The sequence below is a fragment of the Xenopus laevis genome, chromosome 7S (genome assembly GCF_017654675.1).
Source record: "Xenopus laevis strain J_2021 chromosome 7S, Xenopus_laevis_v10.1, whole genome shotgun sequence".
NCBI lineage: Eukaryota > Metazoa > Chordata > Amphibia > Anura > Pipidae > Xenopus > Xenopus laevis.
In genome coordinates, this window is record NC_054384.1 from 6933908 (window position 1) to 6955285 (window position 21378).

General features: G+C 37.7%; 1 protein-coding gene across 4 annotated transcripts in view; it reads right to left on the reverse strand.

Annotated features, from left to right (window-relative positions):
- LOC108697174 (protocadherin-15) overlaps positions 1–12511 on the reverse strand; it is a 404849-nt gene extending 392338 nt beyond the window's left edge. For all 4 annotated transcript variants that reach the window (XM_041570856.1, XM_041570857.1, XM_041570855.1 and 1 more), the window contains exon 1: positions 12394–12511. In XM_041570856.1, coding sequence (XP_041426790.1) covers positions 12394–12478 — 85 coding nt within the window. In that variant the 5' untranslated portion in view covers positions 12479–12511. The remainder of the gene's footprint in view (positions 1–12393) is intronic.
- Positions 12512–21378: the final 8867 nt, after the last annotated feature.

The following is a 21378-nucleotide window of genomic DNA, read 5'->3' on the forward strand; positions in this document are numbered from 1 at the left end:
TGTATGGTAACTGGATGCTTGATGTTCTACAAATATTTATGACAAGGACTAGTCTCTTTTATTTAAGATCATGCACGAAAGTCTGCTATCCCTAGATGAAGGCTATGTACAGTATGCTTGCAAGTAATTACTGCTAAAGAGTTAAACTGCTTCTATATATATAGAAAGTAGAAAGTACCTTTGCAATATTTTCAAAAAATCATATATGTGTGAGCTGATCAGTGTCACTAAAATACATTCCTTGGATGGTTTGTGGGCTTGTTGCAACAGTTCTTGACTATTGAATCAGAAGAGAGACCTGTGAGCTGGTAAATAATAAGTCCAAGAGGCAGCTAACAGTGAAGGACGACTGTTTCAATAATACCTTCATGCAATGTTTATTTTCTTTGACCTTTCTTTAATTACATTTCTATTCAAAGATGAATTGGTGTTTATATTCTCTGGTCTGTTATTTGATTCTTTCTAGAAAGTGCCACTGGCAATTTCAATTAAAGTGAACACTCAATGTGTCTTTAATAAAGAATACAGCCCCATTGAACTAATTCCATATGCCATTCACCTTGACCTTTGTCTGGATTGATTTGTTGTTTTTCTTTCTGATGACGGAGATGTTCATGAATAGGCCCTTGACTGTATTGAGGGTCTCAGTTCAAATATAAATGTGCATCTCATCCAAACTTGTGGCCTAAGAATGCAGGGGCACAAACGTTTAAACTATTCTTAACTAGAAGAAAATTGATAACTCCTTCAATGAATTTACCCCAGGAGATAAGGACTAGTGATGGGTGAATAAATTTGCCTGGCACAAATTTGCAAGGAATTCCTGCGTATCGCTGCCGGCAAATAAACTCGCGAATCGCCAGAGAAAATTAGCCCGTGAAAATTCGCCATAGTCAATTTACGATTTTGTTGTGAAAAAGTTCGAATTGCTGGATTTTTTCATGAAAAGGTTCGAATTGCTCGATTTTTTTGTGAAAATGTTACAATTGCTCTAATATTTCGAGAAAACTTTAGAATTTCATAATTTCTTTGTGAAAATGTTAGAATTTCATGATTTTTTTGTGAACTTTCCGATTTCACGATTTTTCGCGAATTTTTCACGAGAATGGGGGAGATTCGCCCATCACTAAGGACTTGATTAGGCTATGAATTGAACAAAATCTTTCAATTGGGCCATCACACAATAAGGAAGTTTAAAGGGCACCTGTTGGCTAAATATATTATCCCCAACCAAAGGTGGCATTAGCCCACACTCTGATTGTGGGTAACTAGTTTTTTTTTTTTTAAATTACACCATTATGGGGCACATGCATGCACATTATAAACGGATATTGCAACTTGCTTTTTATGCACATGCACGTGACATCAGAAACATGTTATGCGCATGCTCTCTGACTGACTTGCAGGTCCGGAACTAGGGGTAGGCAGAGTAGGCACGTGCCTAGGGCGCAAAGCTGGGGGGGGCGCCAGGCACGTACCTGCTCTGTCGCCTACCCCATGTCCGGTCCTCTCACTCTCCATCTTCCTGCGGGCGATTGATGGTTCTGCGCATGTGCGCACGTCGATTGACACTTCTGCGCATGCGCGCCGGCGTTAACACGCGCATGCGCGCCAGCGTTAATTTGCGCATGCGTGCCAGCATCAACTTGCGCATGCGCGCACACAGCCGGCGCAGCGTCGGCCCAGGTTGCCTAGGGCGCCCACCCAGTGTGGCCCGGCTCTGCTGACTTGGCAGATCACTCTGGGAGCTCCCTCCCTGTGCAAGTGTCCTAGCACTGGTGGGGGGCAGTTTAAAAAAAACAAATTACTGTTACCCCCAAACTCTTTAAGCCTGCACCTTTGGTTGGGGATAATATATTTAGCCAACAAGTGTCCTTTAAGGGACTACAATCTCTGTACAAACTTTTGGAAGACATATTGGATGCAAGATATTCTTAATCAGGAATTATTGATTTAGGGGTAGATTTATCAAGGGTCAAATTTCAAATTCATGGGAGTTATTTTAAACTCCCATGAAGGGCCAGCGTATTATAAATTCCAAAAATCTAATTCGATATTTTTTTTTCAACTCAAATCAAATTTTAACTAAACCCTACTCACAAAAAACCTTGAAAATTCGAATTTCAAAATTTTCAATTCAAAATTCAAATTTTCACTTCGACCATTGATAAATCTGCCCCTTAATAAAGAATAAACATTTGGCAATAAAGGTACTAATTTCCTTTAATAGTCTATGGAGATTCTTATTCATCTGGGTCATGATAAACATTATCTAACAAATTTGAACTGAAGAAGCCGCTTTATTGAGTGGTGAAATGTTTTCAAGAAAACTACAAAAAAAATTCTAGTTGCTTTAGACTTAACTCTGCTAATATTTCTTGAATAGGTTAATCTAAAAAAAGGTGTCAACTTCAGTGTACTTGATATTCAGAGGTGTCTTCTTTGAGAATATATTCTACAAACCTTATACAGTGAAGACTTTACTCTGGTGGGTGTCACCTGCAGAACTAACCCCCACACTGTCCCTTCTCTGTGGAGAATGGGGCTACTAATTATAAATATTCTTCATGACTGTCTTCATGGGCCTCTTTCCTTGATTTCCACTGAGGTGTTCTCCTCCTCCTTCATGGTCCTGACTCTTCCTTCACTTACTTTTGTTAGGGTGTTTAAAGGGGCAGACCAATTAAATTAAACTTTACGTAAACACTAGACAATGCAGACAATAGTATTTTAAGGAAATTACCATGTGGTCTTCATCTTCTATTTATGTAGTTTTTGAATTATCATTATCATTGTTTGTCTACAAGACTTTCAATCTTACCAGTTATATTGGCGATAAGACTTAGTTACCCTAGCAACTGGACAAGAATTGGGAATTTAGTATAAAAGATGCACAATTAATAGAAGAATGTGAAGATATAAATATAATCAACGAAAAATAGGAATGCATTGCTTCATTAGCTTGCACCCAACAAGTTATGCCTATATGGTGTATAGAATAACAGAATGAACAGAAGCATTTGTGAAAGCCATACTTACTAAATAAATAAGGTTTATTTTCACTTTAAATCAAATATTCATTTAGCATTTATTAATAGCTGTATTACTTTGGAAGCAACCTTGCCTGTGCTGGTTTAAGCAACAACTAAATTTACAGCACCGTCTCTAGAGTAAGGTTACGCAGTATAATTCAGACACGAACATTGGAGGCAGCAGCCACTGAATTATTGCACAAAGAGGTAAAGAGACAGCCCAAAGGATCTTAGAGTCTTGTTCATATCCAAGAACATGTTGCTATATAAAATAAAATGCTCTGGAGAGGTATAGAATTTTGATGCTGAAGTTAAAAATATGTATGAGCTTTTTTTGGATTGCTTTGGCACTGTGAAAGTATAGCTAAAGGAACCATTCTCTCTTTAGCAGAAGTGTCTTTTAGAGAACTGTATTTAAAACCCATAATTAAGCCCAAAACAAATCAACTTACACAACTGAGGCAGTCCTACTATACAGGTATGGGACCTTTTATCCAGAATGATTGGCACCTGGGGTTTTCTGTAATTTGGGTCTTCATACCTTAAGACAGTCTACTTAAAAATAATTTAAAAACATTTAACCCAATAGGATTGTTTTGACTCCAATAAAGATTAACTATATCTTAGATGGATAAAGTAGATAGTAGTGATGAGCGAATTTCTGCATTTCACCATCTGCAAATTTTTTCGCAAAAAAGAAAATATTTTGACACCCGTTGACTTCTATGCATTTCGCAATTTTTTCACAGTAGCACCAATCTCATGGCAAAATGGGACAGATTTGCTCATCACTAGTACAAAGTACTGTTTTAACATTAAAGAGAAAAAGGAAATTAAAAAATATATATTTGTGTAGGGAAGTGTTATTTACCCTTTCCATAAATGCATAACCTTGTCACTTTAAATCTACGGAAAAAATGGCTGCTGCTTGTACTGCAGTGTGACAGTTTTCAGCCACAGCCTGGCCAATGAGCAAGAAGGATTTGCTTTTAACCTTGTGACCTCTCTGAAGGAGGTTTGGAGCCAAAATGAAAGTGAGGCAGACCTTTTCCAGGAAGAAGAGAAGAAGAAAGCATGGTCTCTGCACAAATCTACTGAGAGCCAGCCTGAGATTTCTCTTCTTTGCTTTGAGTGTTCCTGCTGATTTGTTTGAGTAGGAAGCTAGGGGTTACACCTATAGAACATTTATCCATATAGGGAATCACATAGTCAGAGGGCAGGGAGTTAGTTAAATCTTTCCAGTCTAGTGCAGCTGCCTGTACGGAACGCATTTTAGGACATTGTCAGGAGAAATTGTTGTTCTCTGTGCGCTGTCTTAAGCCAGAGGAATGCGACATGGCATGCTTTTTTACTCACCCATCCAGTGAGGCTGACATCACACCTCGCTCCTCCCTTCTCAGCCATCAACTCTTGCTACTCACTCCTCCCTCCTCAGCCATTTGTCCTGGGTCCTATCTTCTCCCTCCTCAGCCCTCACCTCTTGCTTGAATTTGATTGGTGCAATTAAAAAACCTAAAACGCCTGTTGGCTAAAAGAAATGGCAAGTAACTATAAGTAACTATAATTAGGGTGCAAGGCTGAATATGCGCACCCTGAAGAGTGAGGAGCAAGAACTGACGGCTGAGGAGGGAGAAGCTAGGACCCAGGAAGGATGATGGAGGAGGGAGGACCCAGGACTGCTGGCTGAGGAGGGAGGAGCAAGGAGCGAGGTCGGATGGTTGTGGAGGGAGGAGTAGGGAACAAGACATAGTTACATAGTTACATAGTTAAATTGGGTTGAAAAAAGACAAAGTCCATCAAGTTCAACCCCTCCAAATGAAAACCCAGCATCCATACATACACCCCTCCCTACTTTTAATCAAATTCTATCAACCCATACCTATACTAACTATAGAGCTTAGTATCACAATAGCCTTTGATAATATGTCTGTCCAAAAAATCATCCAAGCCATTCTTAAAGGCATTAACTGAATCAGCCATCACAACATCACCCGGCAGTGCATTCCACAACCTCACTGTCCTGACTGTGAAGAACCCCCTACGTTGCTTCAAATGAAAGTTCTTTTCTTCTAGTCTGAAGGGGAGGCCTCTGGTACGGTGATCCACTTTATGGGTAAAAAGGTCCCCTGTTATTTGTCTATAATGTCCTCTAATGTACTTGTAAAGTGCAATCATGTCCCCTTCAAGCGCCTTTTTTCCAGAGAAAACAACCCCAACCTTGACAGTCTACCCTCATAATTTAAGTCTTCCGTCCCTCTAACCAATTTCGTTGCACGTCTCTGCACTCTCTCCAGCTCATTTATATCCCTCTTAAGGACTGGAGTCCAAAACTGAACTGCATACTCCAGATGAGGCCTTACCAGGGACCTATAAAGAGACATAATTATGTTTTCATCCCTTGAGTTAATGCCCTTTTTTATGCAAGACAGAACTTTATTTGCTTTAGTAGCCACAGAATGACACTGCCCAGAATTAGACAACGTGTTATCTACAAAGACCCCTAGATCCTTCTCATTTAAGGAAACTCCCAACACCATTTAGTGTTTAACTTGCATTTATATTATTTTTGCCAAAGTGCATAACCTGCATTTATCAACATTGAACCTCATTTTCCAGTTTGCTGCCCAGTTTTCCAGTTTAGACAAATCACTGTGCAAAGTGGCAGCATCCTGCATGGAACCTATAGTTCTGCACAATTTAGTCTCATCTGCAAAAATAGAAACAGTATTTTCAATGGCCACCTCCAGGTCATTAATAAACAAGTTGAAAAGCAAGGGACCTAGTACAGCGCCCTGCGGTACTCCACTAACAACACTGGTCCAATTAGAAAATGTTCCATTTACCACCACTCTTTGTAGTCTATCGACATGACAGCTGAGGAGGGAGGAGCGAGGTGTGATGTCTGCTTTGAGGAGGGGTGAGTGGAAAAGCAGGCGACATTGCATTCGTCTAGCATAGGAGATCGTATACAGGACATGGATTTCCCCTGATGATGTCCTAAAATGCGTTCCGTATGCCTGAGCTATTGCTATGGAAGTAATCCCTGTAGGATAGATATGAAATAGCCTTTAAACTCTGTGCCAGTGGGAATATCTCCCACCCACAGGACACCATAACAGATTTGGGACTTCCTGAGCAGTAGGGGGGATTAACCCTTTAGGTGTTTTTCTGCTGCAATGAGTTGGACACAGTCAAGAACAGTTTGACTTGCAATTGAACAACAGATTCACTAGAAGTTTATTGATCTTTTTCTAAATTTAGTTGTAAATTAGTTAATTTAAATTAAGTCAACAAATGTGTAAACAGTTGTTGTGCTAAGTAAAAGAACCAATGGCAGAAACACCGTTTTTTTAAAAAAATTAGATGCCTTGTACATTTCTGGTAGGGTCACATACTGGGAATATATTCTATTCTGTTCACTTCAAATGTTCCTAGAAACTAAAACATCACCAGATTTCCCACTGCATGTGATGAGCAGAACAGATAACAGAGCTCAAACAGCAATGTCAGATAGTTCTGATTAAAAGGAAGGAAACACGTCCATCCCTAGTGGGTTGATTTCATGTGGCCACTAGTGATGGGCAACAATTTTAAAGGCGCGACTATTTTGTTCAAATGCATTAAAGTCAATGGACATCTGAATAATTTTGACAAACAATATAGTAGCACTGGCCCAGAGTGTCAGGTAAGTATATACAAGTATATACAGGTAAGTATATACATATATTACTTTGGCTAAAAGGGTAAAGTAATGATAAAAATGTGGATTACCGATCGTTGGCTTGAACGAAAATTCACCTTGCAAAACCAAGCAAAATTTCTTGCCAGTGAATTGTCTTTTTCACTTTTTACTGGTGCGAATTCTCATTTTGTTGTATTTTCTCCAAACACAATTCGTCCTTTAGTCACTAGTACCCTGGACTTGAGGGCAGAGCCTCCTATTTGGCTGTAAGAGCAGCTCTTTGTTTTTCTGTGCTGTGGTGCAATATCTCTATGCTCTCCCACCAGTAACTCCCTTTTTACAAATCTATAAAAACTCTGTGATTCCTTCGTTTAGGGTTCTGACTTTTTGTGAGCTTAAAATTCAATAAACGTTGTCTTTTAATTCAACTGATATCTGGTTCCTTAATTTCCAGAACACTACTGTTCTGTCCCAGAATGCACACCTCTTACAGTGGTGCTCCTTCCAGAATCTCTATTCCTATGTTTGACCACTTGAGTCTCTATGATGATAGGTGACTCCTAGGGTACTAAACCTTCTGCCTCCTTGTTGGACCATCTGGTTGTTCTGCTAACTGCCATAAGCCTGACTCTTATTCCAAGACTGAGCTACTGTATACCATGGTTCAACTTCTCAGTGGCTAGATAGTCCCACCATTTCTGGAACTTCATCTCCTACTGAGGTCTGCCTCTGCCTCAGGCTTTCTAGCACCATGCACTTGCTCCACTAAATGAGGAGCATGGTAACTTCTCTTTTAAAGACTATGGACAACTGACTCCCCTTTCAGAGAAGGAAGGAAACTCTAACATGGTAAACAACTCCCTCCACCGAACTCTAATTGGAGACTACTTTAAGTAAAGGTTTAAAAAAACTTTAACTTTCTAAATTTGCAATATGTTTCCATATTGGTGCATCACAATACAACATAGCTGGCACCCACTATTATACTGCAATTATGGGTAAAAAAAAACTTTTTAGAGTAATTAAAATTGACAGTGCAGCGCATTTGCTTCTTTACAGGCATTCCGGGAACTCCATTGTCATTCAAAATCCTCTGCATATTCTTTCCGGGACATTCCAATTATTTTCCCCACAATTATACATAATCCACGATGAAATACAAAACTGTCATTTATTAAATGATCCCTAACTGATGAAATTCTCTTCAGGCATAGGAGAGCATCAGGTGAGAAAGATTCGTCTTTTCTACCCCCTCCTGTTTCGCTTTTTATTGAGTGTTATGAATAAATGGTAATTTCCAGTCTAGCCCCAGGATACTGAAGAAATCTGTTGACAATTCTTGTCAGTTGTAGGTTTCAAATTGCAAAAAGGAATTTCTGCATCTGTTGCCTGAAGTTCTGTTCTTGTATTTTAGATTACCCTCTGGTCTTAAGTGCAAATTCTTATTAAAATGTAACACAAGTATACTGTATATATATACATAATGTCATATGACCTTTAAGAGGTCTTTCCTTTCCTCTTTTGATGTGGTTTGGAAGAAAGAGTTCAATTGATTCAGGCTGTAGAAATATATGAATTAGGAATTCTAGGGATTAGTCAATGCAATGCATTAAAATGCCTCAATTTCCCATTGGCACAGTGGGAGGTCTCACACAGCAGTTTGGGGATTAGTAGCCCCTGACTTGAGGAAGATGATCAAAACAATCCCCCCCCTTTCTGATTCTATAAGCCACTGATAATATGGATATACAGTCTGCCTTTGTGCATACTGTATAACCATACGGTGTAACATAGCCTGAAGCTGTCTGGTACCACTGATTGCAGTGCAGTCACTGGCACATTCCTTGCTAAAATCTTGGGGGCAGATGGAGTGGGAAGTTGAAGAAAGTATCCGTAGGTTCTGAATTTCAGGAACAGAAGCAATATGAGAAAAATGTTCTTAGATCCCCAGCACAATGATTTTTTGACTGATTTTTGACTTTGACTGACAACAAGGAGAATGGGTAGCTTTTTTAGAAGAAACGTCACTTTTTTATAGCTAAGGTAATCCTTTGAAGTACAGCTAATCTCTCAAAAGCATAAATAAGAACATGGTTATGCTTTGGCAGAAAACAGTTATGGTCCATTTCAGCTAAAGGGCTTTTACTAACCATAGGCTGTTATGTCCCTTGTAGAGTGCTATATAGGTAGAGGGCTATTTGGTGAGCACTGAGCAGCTGTGGCTCCATAAACCAGTGTATTAGGTTAGCTTTGATATCACCAGCATAGGCAATCAAATATATACTGTACGTCTAGCAGCAGACAACATTAACTAGAAAGTCCCACCTTTGGAACCCATGTGTGAATATTATGATCCATTGAAGCATAACTGGCAGGTCTCTGCTCTACTGAAGATGCAAATTCTGTTCACCTGAATTTGAACTATTTCACTGTTACCAAGTTATTTAAAAAAATAAACTCTGGTGCACTTCTGAGTGATTTTTGCACTACACTGAGCTTGCACAACATGATCAAGCCTAAAATGGTTTCTATAACCCATGCATAGTGTAGTCTACAAAAGCTAATTATGTCTTCTTCTATTCCATGTTTAGTTTTCCATATTAACAGACACTACGCTCTAGTTACTCTTCAATAAGCAAAATGTGCCATAATATACTGTAGTTCAATAATTCTCAACTATAAATAGAAATAAATGGGAATTTATGATAATATACTGTTCCCTAAAGCAAAATATCAATGAGACTGAAAGGAAAGCATCTGGTGGGTGTGCTAATCTAATTCTCCATTCCAGATATATTATTCCTCCGTCTTTCTTATTTACTTTCCCGCTATCTCAGATTAGTATACTTTTCACATTAACATAAAGGTTCAGTGATTTCCTTTCACTAAGTATATCATCACTGCCCAGCATACAAACACTGTATAAGCACTGTATTATATTATATATAAGGGCACAGTTTTATGACATGGCTCTTTAATTGCACCTGCCTCCATCTGCCACCAATAAAGGAACAACTGAACCAAGGGAATGCTCTTGAACTCTGTTCAATACAATAAAGGTAGAGCAGCCACTCATTATCTTCATCACCCCCTCCATACTATGAAGTCATTACTTCTTGGCAGGTGGTTGTATGGCAGAAAATGGTTTAATGTTAATTCCTAGCCAAATAATTAGGTGTGGAAAGATCTGCCACCCTGCAAAGAGCTGAACCTGCAAATCATAGAGGGAGCTGATGGTTGAAGATGTTGAGGCTGTTGGTGCCATGTGGAGAGTGTGAGATTCTCTGGTATCTTTGTGTGTGGAAAAGAGAAATTTGTACCTAGATAAAAGCCATGTTTGAGTAATGTGGGTGATTATGATGTGGAATCTGGCCATGCAAAAGAAAAACGGTTCTCTGAAGTGTGAGTGTTCAAGTATCTGGGAGAGGTCCTCAGGTAGTCATGAAGACGTTAATCTCAGATATGAGAAACTGTTATATTTTTGTGTACTCTTGTCAGGAAGAAAAGCACCCTGTCTATATTAATAGAATATAGTTAAGGCAAAGTCAATTGTTATGGCATATTTATGTTCTTGTCTTTTCTCTGCAGAAGAAAGGCACTTACTCAGGCCTGGATTTGTGGCAAGGCCACAAAGGCTGGGGCCTGGGGCAGCAAAATGTTAGAGGCGGCATGCCACCCAGTCGCTATCTGAGGAGCACTGGGGATCCGGGTGTACGCTCATGGGGGGGAGCGAGAGCTAGCGATAGGACCGCTCAGCTGGGCATTAGGACCGTGCAGCCTAGGAGCACCTGCACAGGAAATCCAGCCCTGCATCTACCTATAGTTATATCTAATCTTCTCACAATACATAGTAACATGCATAGTAACTCAGAGTCATAATGCATCCTGTTTAACATTTCAAGGACTTTCACATTGTTCTGATTCACAGGAATGCAAAAAAAACAGTTTACCCACAAGGTAAAAATATAAACTCCTTGACCCCAACATGATAATTACTTCCCCAAACACCTGTAATATGGTATACCTTCAAACACTGAAGTCTGATAGAATTAGAAGTATCTAAGAAAATCTGCTATTACCACCTCCAGCAGCAAGGAATTCCATAATATTATGAACCAAGTCCTTGGCACTGTGCAAGGAATGAAAAGCTTTAGGGAAAAAAGAATTGCTTAAAAAGAAGCTGAGTAGCCCAAATAGTTGTTTGAAAAACAGCCATTTGCAGAGATGAATATATTAACTTAGTCCTGAGGCAAGAAGTTTGCCTCCGGCAGTTCAAAGATAATCTGAATGACAGTGTGATCTCCACTACGAGGTACTGTATATCTCATAAAATATGTCTCTCGGTGGTCATAGTGGAAAAAATTAAGGTTTCAGGAACTAGGTTTATCTAAAACATTGGATTGCCCTGTAAAAATGTCAAAGGTCTTCATGTGTATCTCTTGGAGATGGCCAAATGTACTCATATTAATTCAGACTTCACATACCCATCTGCTAACTCTTTATGCATTGATTCATGCTTTGATTTCCTTCCAATATACCTGAATTTTAAATTTCAAATCGAGACAAATCACGCTCAGTTGAAATGCAGCCAATTTTTTTTTGCTAGTTGTAAGCAAAATCAATCCATGCAGAAGTCCAGCAAAGTATGTGTTAGAACAAATAACTTCTCTACCTTATTGATGGCCAGCAGCAATGTAGGGACAGACAGCAGGTCTGCCCTCTCTCAGTGGTATTAGGAGGGTTCACTTGGAGTTTTTAGAGCTTGTTCTATAGTTTTACAATGTATATAAGGGCGCTGTTAAAAAAATTAAAAAATGTTGCAGCCAAAGCTGTAGAGTAAACGGTGTAAGAATTATAGGCTCTGGATTGATGTGTGTATCGAATTTGGCTGTGAGGCAGAATACCATTGAGTCAGGTATTTGCGGTTGAGGGTAATAAAAGACATTGGACATTGAAGGAAGGCTCAATGAACAGCATTGTAATCCCAGGACCTCTTGTGTTAGGCTAGGGTTAAGAATGGTTAGGGTTAATATATGTATCATATGTAACATATTTATGGTGGTTTAATGTTTTTAATACATTATTTGTTAATAAAGCATGCACTATCCAAACTTATTCAACAGAATTGGTGAGGTCTTTTTATTGAGGGACATTGGAAGAGACTCTATGATGGATGGGGATTGACATAAGGTACTTGGTGAGCCAGTGGTTGACTTCTACGGCATTCCTCCAGTCATGTTTCTTTTCAAAACAAGTTTGCAGTGGGGATATGAAACATTTGGTTATTACTTTTCAATCTTATATCTCTCCCCTATGAACTTAAAAACCATCAGTGAATTGAATTCCTTTAATATTCAGCAATGAAACACTTTAATTGTATGTGTTTACTTAATGGTCTTTCTACAAGACACGGGAGTCAGTCATTTCCATGCTCTGGCAGACACATTACACATTTCCAATCAGTTGCACTTTTTTGAACAATTGATTTTTTTCCCCAAATCAATCAACTTCCATTTAATGGACTTTAACTCACGATGTGAACATGTTGCCGTTCAGGAAATGATGCTGAGATCTTTAAGTCTGCTTCGGCCGCCATGGACCTTGACAAAAAATCTACAGGAGAAGTTAAATATCTGAGGCATTTTTGATCAATTGAGGAGAAGATGAATCCTGACTTACCATCTTCACTCTGTGCCAAGGCCCGTTTAAAAGATGTCTCAAATATTATAAGAAAAGCTATGCAGTTCCAAAACTTCAGTAACATTTTCCGTCAAACTTCACTCGGGGCAGACCTGGAATGAAAAGTTGCAGAGAATGAAAGGAAGGTATGACATGATCATTTATCATTCGTACAGTGACATTGTCATTGTTCACATCTCAGTTGAGTTCATCAGTCACTTGTATCGAAAACATTGTACCTGCTGCTCTCCAGTGTAATTGGCAATCTAAATGTATTTTATTGCCCTCAATTTACTCTAGATTATGGATCATGAATAACAAATCCTCAGTAAACAAAGGATTCTGCTTTTTTGAAAAAATTTTGCATTGGCTTCAGAAGTTTAGCAAATATTACTTAAAATAATAAAAATGAGAGCAGCTACAAACATCAATCAAAAATAAAACCTGTCTTACACTGACACTAAGACGTCTGTGTGAAATTGTGTCCGTGTCACATTTCTGAGGTCTTTTTGAAATATCAGGTAAGGTTTGAGCTTACAGTAGGAAAACACACACTGATTCCATGACTTATAATGACTGTTAAAGGTGACATAGGTGATACCAAATACTTTCTTAAAAATTACTTTCCAATATAATTGCATTACGTGAGTCTGATGAATAGGGTTTGCGTTGAGCATACTTTTTATATATATTGTAATTTGAAGCTACTCCATGTTTGGTCCTTATAATGTAGAAAATTAAATACCAGTAAATGATCCCCTCGTGATTGCTTTGGCTTACAGAGAAGCAGGAGACCATTATGCAGGGGGTTTATCTGTTTTTCCACTTTAGCTCAAAAAATAAAAAAAAAATATTTTTATGATAAAGCATATTTATCTTACAATATGTTCCAGGGTATTCTTTATGGGATACATGTGCCTGGGATACTATGAAGGAATCTCTGTATTAAGGGGCAGATTAAGTAAGATTTACATTTTAAAAAATTTAGCCAAAATTCAGAAATTCGAGTTTTAAATCACCAACTAATAAAGTTCTGCAAATAAAGTTCTGTCTTGTATAAAAAAGGGCATTAACTCAAGGGATGAAAACATAATTATGCCTCTTTATAGGTCCCTGGTTAGGCCTCATCTGGAGTATGGGGGCAGTTTTGGACTCCAGTCCTTAAGAGGGATATAAATGAGCTGGAGAGAGTGCAGAGACTAAGTGCAACTAAATTGGTTAGAGGGAGGGAAGAGTTAAATTATGAGGGGAGACTGTCAAGGTTGGGGTTGTTTTCTCTGGAAAAAAGGCGCTTGCGAGGGGACATGATTAGACTTTACAAGTACATTAGAGGACATTATAGACAAATAGCAGGGGACCTTTTTACCCATAAAGTGGATCACCGTACCAGAGGCCTCCCCTTTAGACTAGAAGAAAAGAACTTTCATTTGAAGCAACGTAGGGGGTTCTTTACAGTCAGGACAGTGAGGTTGTGGAATGCACTGCCGGGTGATGTTGTGATGCTGATTCAGTTAATGCCTTTAAGAATGGCTTGGATGATTTTTTGGACAGACATAATATTAAAGGCTATTGTGATACTAAGCTCTATAGTTAGTATAGGTATGGGTATATAGAATTTAATTAAAAGTAGGGAGGGGTGTGTGTATGGATGCTGGGTTTTCATTTGGAGGGGTTGAACTTGATGGACTTTCTCTTTTTTCAACCCAATTTAACTATGTAACTATGTAACTATGTAACTCGAATTTGAATTTGATTGTAAGATTTATCACACCTCGACCCTGGAAACAGTTATATTTCAATACTTCACCATCTAAAACCTACCGAGTTCATGTACAAGTCATTGGCAGAGGCACATTAAGCCATTTGAAGATGTTAATTGCCTTCCTGACATTCGATTTTTTTTCAGAGGAAAACTCGATTCAAATTTGATCTGTATTTGATTCGAATTTTCGGATCTTTTGTATTCGATCAAACGTTATACATTTCGAGTTTTTTCTTAAATAACCTCCCAATGAGTGGTGAGTACATTTGAATTAATTAGAGTGAAAAAGAATTCACATAACTTCAAAATTTGACCCATGTCTTTCATTTTTTAAAGTTATTGCAGTCAGGATTAACATAGATATTTCAGATTTAATTGCAAATTGTTTTTATAAAACTTTGAAGGATCACAATCACTGGGGGGGATGCCTAGAGTTATTATAATGCCCCAGTGATTATTTTGATTGGGCGCCTTTGAAGGCACCAGAACATCGGCCATTGTTAGTGCTGAATCATCAAATACAGGTAGAATTCTATTGTTTCTACCTGTATATCTAATGATTCAGCTCTACATGTGTGTATTGAAATGAATCCTTTCCAAGAAAGATTGTAATTGTTACGTCTATGGCCACTTTAACATTCCTATTAACCCTTTCCTTCTCCTTTACATTTTTACAGTGTCAAGCAAGAGTCCTAGCTGCCTGGAAATTAATGTGACATATCCTCCTAACATACAGCATTGTTATTTGTATTTCTATGCTCTTTGAATGTCTATGAAAATTAATTTTATGCAGTTTCTGCATTCATCCACAAACAGTCACAACTTCCACAACAAGGAATCACAAAATTATTCTAAGTAGTCAGCCACAGAACCACTTATAATGATGGGTTGTTTAAAATCATGATTTCACATTTACAAAGGACGTTTGAAGTAAATCTGTCCTTCTGTGTGTGTCTATGTGTCTTGGCAGGTGTATGTTTCTACATTGATTTGTGTACTGTATGTGTTGTGTGCATACAGTATGTGTGAGTAGTGATGGGCGAATTTGGGGCGTTTAGCTTCGCAGAAAAATTTGTGTATTTCCCGACAAATTTGCGAAACGGGGAAAAATTTGCAAAACGACGCCGGCGTCTTGTTTTTGATGCCGGTGTACGTTTTTTTTGACACCGGGAAAATTTTTGCAAATATTTTGCAAATTTATTCACCAGCAGGAATTCACCACAAATTCGCGCCTGGCGAATAAATTCGCCTATCACTATGGGCCCGATTCACTAACTTCGAGTGAAGGATTCGAAGGTAAAAAACGTCAAATTTCGAAGGTTTTTTTGGGCTACTTCGACCATCGAATGGGCTACTTCGACTACGAGTTCGAATTGAAGGATTCGTAGTAAAAATCGTTCGACTATTTGACCATTCAATAGTCGAAGTACTGTCTCTTTAAAAAAAACTTCGACCCCCTAGTTCGCCATCTAAAAGCTACCGAAGTCAATGTTAGCCTATGGGGAAGGTCCCCATAGGCTTGCCTAACTTTTTTTGATCGAAGGATATTCCTTCGATCGTTGGATTAAAATCCTTCGAATCGTTCGATTCGAAGGATTTTATCGTTCCATCGAAGGAATTATACTTCGATCGTTCGATTGAACTATCTGTGCTAAATCCTTCGACTTCGATATTCGAAGTCGAAGGATTTTAATTCCTAGTAGAATATCGAGGGTTAATTAACCCTCAATATTTGACCCTTAGTGAATCGGCCCCTAATTGTATGCCATTTCAGAAATAACTCCCATATATTTCGATAAAAAATAAATAAAAAAGTGGTAAGAAGGTAATACCTTTATTGGCTAAGATATTGTACAACAACTTTCCCATATATTTCCAAATAGGGCATTATTAGAATTTTACTAATACACACTGGAATGTATTTTGTTGTGCTTGGGAAAGAGAAATGTTTTTTTTTTTTTGCAGCAGGGAAAAACTCCAATCACATTATGTGTCCATGACATTTGTTATTCTTGAAAAAAAATAGTTTTTGTGAAAGAAAGACACAGGAAAAAAGCTTAAGGCTTTTATGTATCCTTGACAGTACTGAGTTAACAGAGGGCCAATAAAAGGATTGTCTACTAAAGGTCTAATACCTCTGTTCTAGGGGATGTTCCCAACTGTGTTCATTAGTGAGTTCCTAAGTGACACATGGCAGTTGCACTGTAGGCCTGAGGTTGCACAAATGGACCCTGAATAGAATTTTGGCTACTTGGCTACTCATGGAGCTAAATATCCCATTATTGAAAACTTTGCTTCAGGTAAACAGAGTTAATCTGCTGTCTGACTGATCTGTTGCACAGCAAATTAAGTCATTTCACACTAAACCACACTCATTACAAAGAACGAGTTAAACAATCCTAATTGTTTATTATTCTCAGAGTTTTCCAGGCTCTACAATATTTATTTTTCAATTACAATGATAGACAAATTGCATTTATTTAAACAGAAAATAGGGCATCTCACTTAAATGAGATAATGGCTGTTTTTGTTCTTTTACTTGTTCCATTTATTTGGATCATGAGAAATAAACCTCAGTCTTTCTCTGAGACTGCAGCTATGTGTTTTATGTATTTAAGTTTAAAGGGATACTGTCATGGGAAAAAAAATTTTTTCAAAATGAATCAGTTAATAATGCTGTTCCAGCAGAAATCCATTTCTCAAAAGAGCAAACATTATGTTCAATTTTGAAATCTAACATGGGGCTAGACATATTGTTAATTTCCCAGCTGCTCCAAGTCATGTGACTTGTGCTCTGATAAACTTCAATTACTCTTTACTGCTGTACTGCACGTTATACTGATATCACCCCCCTCCCTTTTCCCCCCAGCAGCCAAACAAAATAACAATGGGAAGGTAACCAGATAGCAGCTCCCTTACACAAGATAACAGCTGCCTGGTAGATCTAAGAACAACACTCAATAGTAAAATCCCATGTCCCACTGAGACACATTCAGTTACATTGAGAAGGAAAAACAGCAGCCTGCCAGAAAGCATTTCTCTCCGAAAGTGCAGGCACAGGTCACATGACTGGGGGCAGCTGGGAAATTGACAAAATGTCTAACTCCATGTCAGATTTCAAAATTGAATATAAAAAAAATCTGTTTGCTCTTTTGAGAAATAGATTTCAGTGCAGAATTCTACTGGAGTAGCACTATTAACTGATGTGTTTTGAAAAAAAACATGTTTTCCGATGACAGGATCCCTTTAAATAGTACAGGAAAACACATAAATTAGATTTATGAGTCTTCACGTTTAAGTAATAGCTAAGAAATGTGCCAAGAGGAACTGGCGGGAAGTCTACAATTTAAGGAAATAGCCTCCAGTGTTATTTTGCTTGCTAACTCAATCAAGTTTACCTTTCCATTGAGATTTTATACATTTACTTAATGAATGAATACAAGCATCAATTTGAGAGTGCTGGTTGCATCCATTAATTACATATTATATACACCTGGGAAAACAATAGAATGGTTAAGATGATTCTGCAAAGAGAAACATAAGTTGGGTCTGAAATGGAATTTGGGGAATCCTCCTTCCCACTGAGAGGTGGACCTGCCCGGTATCTTAGTATAAGTAACTTCACTAAGATTCATGTCTTGGGAAAGGCAGGTACAGTATAACTCTATAAATGAGTAGTGATGGGCGAATTTATTCGCCAGGCGCGAATTCGCAGCTAATTTGCGCGATTCGCCGCCAGTGATTAAATTCACGAAACCCCCCCTAAAATTCATGGCAAAAATTCACCAGCATCAAAAAAAAAAAATAATAATTTTGCCGTCAATAACGAGACGCCGACGCAGTTTCGCGAATTTTTCGTCGTTTCGCGAATTTCGTGTGAGATTCGCCGCAAATTCCCCCATCACTATAAACGAGCCTTTTCAAATCTTGATAGTATCTGTAGAGGATTTAGAAAACAAGAGCCTTCATTTCACGCTTTTTAATATTTCCCCTTTGAAAGAAATGTATTTTAGCATTCCATTAAATTTTCATTACAGGCTTCTCTGCATAATGTATAGCAGCACAAGACTGCTTATAATACTTCTTTATATTCTTTTACACAGTCTGTATATCCTTTATTCTGCAGCCAGTAGAAGCAATGAATCCTGATATTATACATGTAAAAATAATATGCAGAATAAAGTGATACTGAAACCTTTTTTCTTTTATGCCTCCCCAAGCGGGACAAATTATATTGTGTTTACCTAATACAATAGAAATATCTACTTAATATACAGAATTTGTATATTTATCTCGTGAAGAGGGTTTCCCAGATGTATCATAAAAGTGAAATCTGGCTCAGCATCTAAGAATAACCATCAGAGAAGGAAGTTTAATTCAATCATTCCAGCTCTCTTCCAAAGCCACAAGCACACACAAATAATAGAAGTAAGTAGATTATATTAATACGCATCTCCAGGTAAACCTAGAAAGAAGCAAAGCAGCTAAAGGGATTTCTAGTGACACCGTATATAAGCATCATAATTAATCAAATGTAGGATTTCATATATCACCTCCATGGGAAGAGTCATCAAAGACTCCCTGAGAGACCCAGTTCTTGCACTGCTGAACCTTTATATTGTGGAGTGATCATGTGCTTTTTATATATTCCTGTGATTTATATAAGTGCTTTAAAAGCACCCTCCTCCACTTGAAAAACATAAAAAAATAAGGGCCTGTGCCCCAATTAAACACTTTTAAAAAAATATTATGTCAATTACCAAACTGATCACTCACAAATTAATGTTGTAGGATTCATTGCAATCTTCTGATCATTCAGTGGTGGTATCATCAACCCATAGTCTCCCAGTGAGATACAGCTTGCTTAAAATTTGGGGACTTCCCAAAAAGTGTGCTGATTTATAATCACTCATTTTCATAGTAATGGGCAAAATTTATTTTATGGAATGATTAAGCCCCATTAGCTTGCATTGGATTATTTGTTAACATTAGGGATGGGCGAATTTTTTCGCCTTGTTTCGCCGAAAAAATGACGCCCATAGACTTGTATGGTGTTGTGCATCAAAATAAAAAGACACGCGTCAAAAACATTTTGCCGCGCGACAAAATTTTTTGATGCACATAGACTTTAATGGGCGTCGGTGTCATTTCGCCGGCAGCGAATTTTTGGCGAAACGAAACGGGTCAAATTCGCCCATCCCTAGTTAACATATTAATCTTTAATTTCCTAGGACTTCACTATCCTGAAAGGTGTTAGAACTAAGCACTGCTAAGAGCTGTAGCAACTATCAACACAAATATCAAGCTAGTGGGAATTCATCTCTAATGCCCAGTTTGATTATTAATTAATTTAATTCAAATGTATTACCATAATATAAGCATTTCTCCATCCTATTTCACTGGAAAAAATCTCCTCTGGGAAATAACAAAGAAATAACGTCAACTGATTCTAATGCATTTGGCAAAATTTCACCATTTACTTTTGTGGATTTTTCAGTCAAGTGAAATGGGCTAGTTTCAATCATCATTAGTTTTTGCCATATTTGTGGCTATTAAATGAGTTAAGCACCCTTCAGACAGGATTGTAGAACTCTTATTTACATTTTTATTTACATGTGATGCTCTGCTAGGGATAGATAGATGATAAATAGATAGATAGATAGATAGATAGATAGATAGATAGATAGATGATAAATAGATAGATAGATAGATAGATGATAGATAGATAGATAGATAGATAGATAGATAGATAGATAGATAGATAGATGTATAGATAGATAGATAGATAGATAGATAGATAGATAGATAGATAGATAGATAGATAGATAGATAGATAGATAGATAGATAGATAGATAGATAGATAGATAGATAGATAGATAGATAGATAGATATATGGATGTATAGATAGATAAATAGATAGATAGATAGATAGATAGATAGATAGATAGATAGATAGATAGATAGATAGATAGATGATAGATAGATGTGGCTGAAAAAATACAGTAGGTTCAGCACCACTCTATCATTTCAGTACACCTCCTCCATCATTCCCCTTGGGGTAGGACTAGATCAGTCAGAAAGCTAAACTAGCCCTTCTATACATAATAACAGGCTTATAATACAACATTGTGTGTGCAGGTATGATTGCACACACTTCCATACATTGATGATATATCCATGTCTGCATTGGTTGAAGTGCATTAGGCTTCACCAAGATACAGTAGCTAAAGAATGTGATGTTTGTACTCTTCAGATGTTCCCCTTTTGTTACTATTATAGATTACAGCTTTCAAAATGAAGTGCACAGACATGTGATTATTATAGACAGATGTAAACAGATCAATGCGCGTTTTAGCATGAGTGTCACTTTAAAGGACAAGGGGTCACCCCATTAGGCTTGAGGAACAGTGTTTTCACTTGTAACAACACAAATTATTGTTCGCTGTGAGGATGAATGATGGTCTTATGTGTTGAACATGCTATTTGCCTATAGTTTAAATAAGGCTTATTTATGGTATCTGTTCTTTCTGACACTACACAAGAATATGAAGCCAGTATTACTGCAGTACTTCCTGTCACTTCTGGTACCAAAAGAACTTCAATTTAGCTAATAACACTAATTAACAATTACTGAGAAGCCCCTGATCATGCGCTACTGAAAAACTGATGTCTAGAGAAGGTAAAGGGGTTGTTGGTTTACCAGCAGATATTATCACCCTGTTTATAAAGGAGAGGGGAACTTTTTAGCTGTTTGAAATTGATACATTTAGTTGATACATTTGTTATTTTTGTCCCAGCTAAGCAGACTCCCTGAGTTTCATTTAAGGCAACTTTTAGAATTGATACAATAGTTGCTAATATTCCCCCATAGATGCAGCTGCTGAGAAATGGATCAACTAATAGAGCAAATTGTTACAGTTCAGAATCTGCACCTGGATCACTGAGTTGCCAGTTTGAAAAACAAGAGACAGGAACATTCAACTTTAAACTTCAACTTTGGGAAAACGGTAAACAATAAAAGATGGAAAACAACTGAAAAAAGTCTTTGCTTAAAGTGAAAAATCTGAAAACAACTCAATTAGGTATGGGCAAATTTGACCCGTTTCATTTTGCCAAAAATTCGCTGCCGGCAAAATGTCGCAGACGCCCATTAAAGTCTATGGGCATCAAAAACATTTTGTCACGTGGCGAAATTGTTTGACGCGCGTTTTTTTTTTTGACG